Below are 5716 nucleotides of genomic sequence, written 5' to 3' on the forward strand. Positions count from 1 at the left end.
CCTGCTGAATTCAATGGGGTTCTGATGTAGCATTCGAAAGTCTGGGACTAAAGAGATTCTCTTTAGCCACAAAGCTGCTTTATGATTTATAATGTGTAAGAAAATTCTAATTGTTAGAAGTTAGGCAAAACTGTACGCGTGTATATTTAGCAAGTAAGTCCTTTCTCTCTGGCCAACCCAAATCAGGCAGAAAACTTGATGGCAGTAATTTGTCAGCAAGGAGAGAATAATGGAGATTGTACATATGAGGAATTTTAGCAAGCCACTAACTGTGTAGAGTGGGGAGCAGGAAAGTTATTTTTAATAATTGTTTGAGAATAGAATCTCCATGATATAAAGCAAAAATAACCCCTGGAAGCTTTGATCAGGCACACTTTTGCAATGGAGGACTTCAATTTGGCTTGTCTGACCTTTGGAGTCCTATTGTGCTGTTTGTTTGTAGTTCATGAAACGGGTGCTCCTTTCCATTTCAGACAAGTACATGACTTCCATGCTCACCTCCAGGCTCAGCACAAGTGATTGCAAACTCACTTGTGTACCTAGGGAGCACACTGAAGACAAGTGTTTAGGAGACAGACAAAGGCATCAAGCGTAGAGGAGAGGGTAGAAGAGACATGGAAAAGAGTAAGATGTCCTGTTATGAAAACCATTTTTTAAACTTGAAAAATCCCTACTTTTGGATGCTTTCTTAAGGTGAAAAAAAAGCCAGTCTCCTAGCTATAAGTTTGAGTTATGTTTTTTAAGTTGCCCACACTCCGACTGAAGCAAGTATATTCACGGTCCAGCAGCATTTCTCGTGCCCCTGCTTGAAAAGATGATCCACGTAATCAAAAATAATTTCATTAGCTGTAGACTGTAGGTGAATGAACCCATGGACACTTGGATGAACCCATGAATGAGAGGAAGACGCGATAAAGAGTTACAGGAACGTGAAAAAATTGATGCTGATTTACAGTATAGTGCTTTTGAATTATCTGCTATTCAGATGTCATTTTTGTTGCCCTCAAAAAATCCAAGGAAGCCTCTGCATGTATATCAAAGCACTCTGGTTCTAGTTTGGCCACTTTCACTCATATAAAAATGTACCTTTCTGTATGATTCACTTGATGATTTTGGGAGACTCCTAAGACTTGAAGGTACTGAGAGACTTCATTCCTAAATACCACTTTGCCCAATGTCCTCATTTCTACAATGTTCCATAGTTTGGGCAACTGCCCAGCCTGACCTTATAGAAATGGCATTCAGATTAAGCTGAATTAGAAGAACATTCCAACTGTGATTGTTATCTTTTTCTACTGACCTTTGTATTGACTGTTTCCTTCCTCCATTATTGAAAGGAAATTACTGGGAGCCATTTTCCAGCCTTCCTCCTCTTCCTAGACAGCGGGTGTGTGAAAAGAAAAATCAGAATATTAATATGTAGAAACTTTGCAAGCATGTAAGTGTCATAATTTTCATTGGATTTGTAAAGATTTGTTGTAATTTGAGGAATAAGACAGCATTGTTTCAACAGGTAAAATCTTCCTAGCAGGCTATAAGGAAGTTTTACTTCCTTGAGTGAAGAGAGGGTGTCAGTTCATCAGTTGAACTACTGAGGTTACAAGAATTAAACTTAGGCTTGTTCGAACACATAATATAGGTAGGAGACTTGCAACATGTAAACGAAATTACCTCACTATTTTTTCAGTTACTCTTATTCTATGGTATGCTCCCCCACCCGCAAAGGGAATTCCCTTTTGAATTTGAGTTGAATTTTGAGTTGAAACCTCATTTTAATTTGTAATCAGAAAGAAAATAGTGATCTTTGTGTATCTTGCATAACAAAATATTTTGTTTCAACTTTATCAAGACACTTTGACAGTTTCCTGGGTAAAGTAAATGACATTGACATGTTCCTGTAATAGTTTAATCTCATTGAACCAGTATTTCTGATGGAAAAACTTGTCAGAAAATGATGAAAGCTTCTTCATGTTGTATCAGTCACAAGTCCTCAAAATGTTAGTAAGGTAATAGTTATTAGTGAGAAATTAGATCCCTGTTTGGGGAGGAGGTGAATGTGCATTTATATGAGACAGCACAAGTTGTATAAGGCTTTGCTAACCAATGTGTAGTCTGTAAGCCACTGGTTATCAGCAAGATATGAAGTACAGCTCCTGGAATAACTTAAAACAAAACAAACCCCCTAAATATGCCCCTGTAATTAGGTGCTGTTGCATACCTGCTATCAGCAGACACAGTTTTGGCCAGGTCATGTGAATTATTGGATATCTATTTTTAATTAAAGTGTTATTACAGTAATTAGAGTTTGGTCCCAGAAGGACATGCGAAACCTAAACACATTTATCACTTCTACCCTATGCTCTATAGACACATTTGAAAGATTCAGGAGTTTCTTCATTAAACATCAAGAACCTTTTTGGTAAAGCATAACAAAGTGTTTGAGAACTCAGTTTCCCAGTTACTCTAACTTATTCTCAATTTTTGCAGGGTATGGCATTTTGAGATTCATCCCTGGATCTCTTGTAGTAGGCAGAATACATTCCTTTTAACATTCTCCCATGATATTTTATAGAAAATTATTAAATCATTATGTTCTAAGAGGAAATACTGATAATTGCCAACTGTTTAAAAACAGAGGCAAAAAAACCCCCACCCCAGAACAGCCTAAAAATGGGTTATTCATTTTTAGCCTCTTAATAGCATAGGGCAGATTAATGTTTCTTTTATTGTTACAAATAAACCAATAAATCATTTTAATTACTAACTTCCATGATTTTATACACTGATGTAAATAATATTGTTGTGTCAGTTTCATTGATTTTAATTGAAACCACTGTCTAAAGGGCAGTTGCAGAATGCTGTTCTGTATTCCCTCTTGCCTCTATTAAGAACACAAGAGTTAACATAATATAAAGAATTTCTTTTCCTTTGAAGTCAGCTGATGTATTTTTCTATGTTCAGTTGATTGATTCCATGCTTGTTCTGCATCAAGTGCACTAAGGCACCTTGAACCAACAATATATGTTTCAATCTAAGCAGAGATATGGAAATAACACTTTGAATATATTTCTGAAGCTTTCCAAAGCCTAGCCCACACTAGGTGATTCTCATTCAACAGCAGGGAAAATCTTGAATTGCCTCCATTGTATGCTTTTGCTATGGAGGTTTTGCTAATGGGTTTCACTAAGGACAAAATGCTTCTCACTGTTAACAGCTTCTGGGTGAAATCTAGGGATGCACAGCCTTGTTCATGTCAGGTAAGCGAGGCAGGTTGCAGTATGTTGCTGGGTGAAGCAGTCCAGACTGGTCTAACGTGTTCTGCTATTGAAAAGAGGGATCATACAGTGCTAAAGGTTTTTGTTTTGTTTTGTTTTTCTTTTAGGTGCCCAATGGGAAATCAAATCAGCACCTTACAGAGAAAAGAAAACGAAGTTACTTTGATACAAAATACGCCTTTTTAAAGATTGCTATCAGGCTTTTCAGAAATATTTAAATTTCCTTCTGGGATCAAACTTTTGTTTTCTTTACGAGCTGAAGTTAGGAGAAGGGCTTTTTTTTTTTTTTTTTTCCTGCCTGCAACACTATGACTTATAGCCTATACTTATTTTAATAAGAGTCCTGCTGTTAGAACTTTTCCAAATACTTCTCAACTGGTCTTAGATACTATTTTTTTCCCCTGTCAGTATTATAACCTTGGAGAGAATGTTCCCTTTGTTCTTTCTCAATGAACCATACAGAACCTGATATAATGGCTCAGAATTTTATTTGACAGGACTTGTGATGGCTGAAGAGAGGAGAACGACATGAAGTCATAAAGTCCCAGAGCTCTATACTGTTATTTCACCCCATTTCAAAACAACCTTGCAGAGGCTGTGAGGGGACTGAGATTAATTTTTGGTATTGTTGGTTTTTATCTACTGAAATGCACAAAACCAACAAGGAATCAAATTTATCTTGTGAAAGCCAGTTTTTTAAGCAGATAGGTGAGTTGCCATCCAGTTTCAGGGTTGAATTTGGCATTTTTAGCATGGTTAGCATCTCAGTTCGACTTACGCTGAAGTGTCTGGGACAGCCTTTTCCATTGCCTGTGTGAGACCAGAGGCATCACAGGGCTTTATTCTGGGCCAGCTGAGTTGGGAAGGAGTGAGGACAGGACAAGGGCAAAGCCATTAGAGGACACCCTCGTGAATGCCCCCCAAAGGAACTGGGCTGTCTGAGATGCTACAGGGTTCTATAACTGTGAATGACAATGGTCTTTAAAGTCTCTGATTTCAAAAGCTTTTCTAAGCTATTGCCTTTGTACATGTACTTTATCTGATCTTTCCCATAGAGTTCTTCAGTGCATGTGCTGATTTAAGGGCTCACACCCTGAAGTGGTGCCACAGAGTTGAACTCAGAACTGATACAAGTCACTGGAAGTCTTATCAACAACAAACAACTCGATATCAGTATTATTTGGCTCAGGTCTGCAAGCTTAACACTCCTCTTTCTCCTCTGTCGCTCCCCCAGGTTGGCTCTGCTCTGCCACTAAGATACAATGAAGCAGTACCAGTAATCACCTTCTACTGCTTGCAGCATAATGCCTTCACTAATGCTGTGATAGTGCACCCTGTGACAGTGTCACCCTGATGGCAAATGACTGTCTGAAGACATATGTGACCAGAACTTAAAAAATTTGCTGTTTGCAAAGGAGCAGCCACTGCTCTTCCTAGTTGGCAACATAAGATCAGGCTTAAAGAGCTTGGAAAACACTTTTATGTATGCTGCTCCTCCATCCTGCTGTGCATCTTGATTTACAAAGGCAAAAAAACCTAACCCACCCCAAAACACTTAACTTTTTGTTTCATATGACCCAAATAGTGTTTTTATCTGGCAAAGACGCTAAGTTATAAGTTAACACTTAGATATCTACCTCCAAATTAGAAAGACTGATGCTTCCTAAGTTCATGTAGTTTAGGTTTCCCACTAGCTGTTACAAGAGCTTTGGCCAGGTTGATGGATGTTTTCCAAGAAAAGCATCTTTTTTGTTATATGGCTGTTCTAGGGTTAGGAATTAAAATTAATTTCTGTAAAACTTGCAGTGAGGAGTAAGCTTTGCCCCAAAAAACTCACCCTTCTCCTCCACATACTTGGTGATAGATTAATGACACTTATTAAAAAAAAATAAATTGTTTCAACTTTGTTTATACTATAAAGTAAATGAGAAACAAAAGTTGCTGCTTCAGCAAAAGCCTACAATTTTTGTTGCATAGCTTGCTTTTAAAGATGCCCTTTGGTCACTGCACTGTTTCACAGGTGTTTTCCTCAATGAAGTTGCTCCTAAAATGATTTGGAAGCATACCTTCTGTGAAACCAAATCTTAGTATATCAAAGATTTCAGGGAATATATCATACCTCAAGTGGTGTCTGCTGTGACTTGAAGCAAAAAGAGTTCATACCCTAAGAACGTGGACTGAAAATGCTCGACAGGCTTACAAAATATTGGCTTGCAGTACAAGATGCAGCTGGCCTATACAGAACTGTACTTATAAGTTAATTTGAAATACATGCAAGCTCTGATGCAAGTATCTGACTGAGACTAAGGTTCTTATTTCCTAGTTCTTGTGTGAAGGGATGGCAGTGACTAACCTCTCTGTACCCAATAGTAAAAGTGGAAATGCTTGGTTAGATAGCTGGGCACCATTTTGTTATCTGCACAAAAAAAAAAAAAAAAAAA

The 5716-nt window shown here is 37.8% G+C and overlaps 1 protein-coding gene across 1 annotated transcript in view; it reads right to left on the reverse strand.

The window, feature by feature from the left end:
• The window catches only part of IQCA1 (IQ motif containing with AAA domain 1), a 104253-nt gene that overhangs the window by 44251 nt on the left and 54286 nt on the right, over positions 1 to 5716 (reverse strand). Inside the window, exon 8 of the mRNA XM_009887584.1 lies at positions 1301 to 1376. Within this exon, the coding sequence (XP_009885886.1) occupies positions 1301 to 1376 (76 nt within the window). The remainder of the gene's footprint in view (positions 1 to 1300; positions 1377 to 5716) is intronic.

Source organism: Charadrius vociferus, unplaced genomic scaffold (assembly GCF_000708025.1).
Source record: "Charadrius vociferus isolate BGI_N301 unplaced genomic scaffold, ASM70802v2 scaffold136, whole genome shotgun sequence".
Taxonomy (NCBI): Eukaryota; Metazoa; Chordata; class Aves; order Charadriiformes; family Charadriidae; genus Charadrius; species Charadrius vociferus.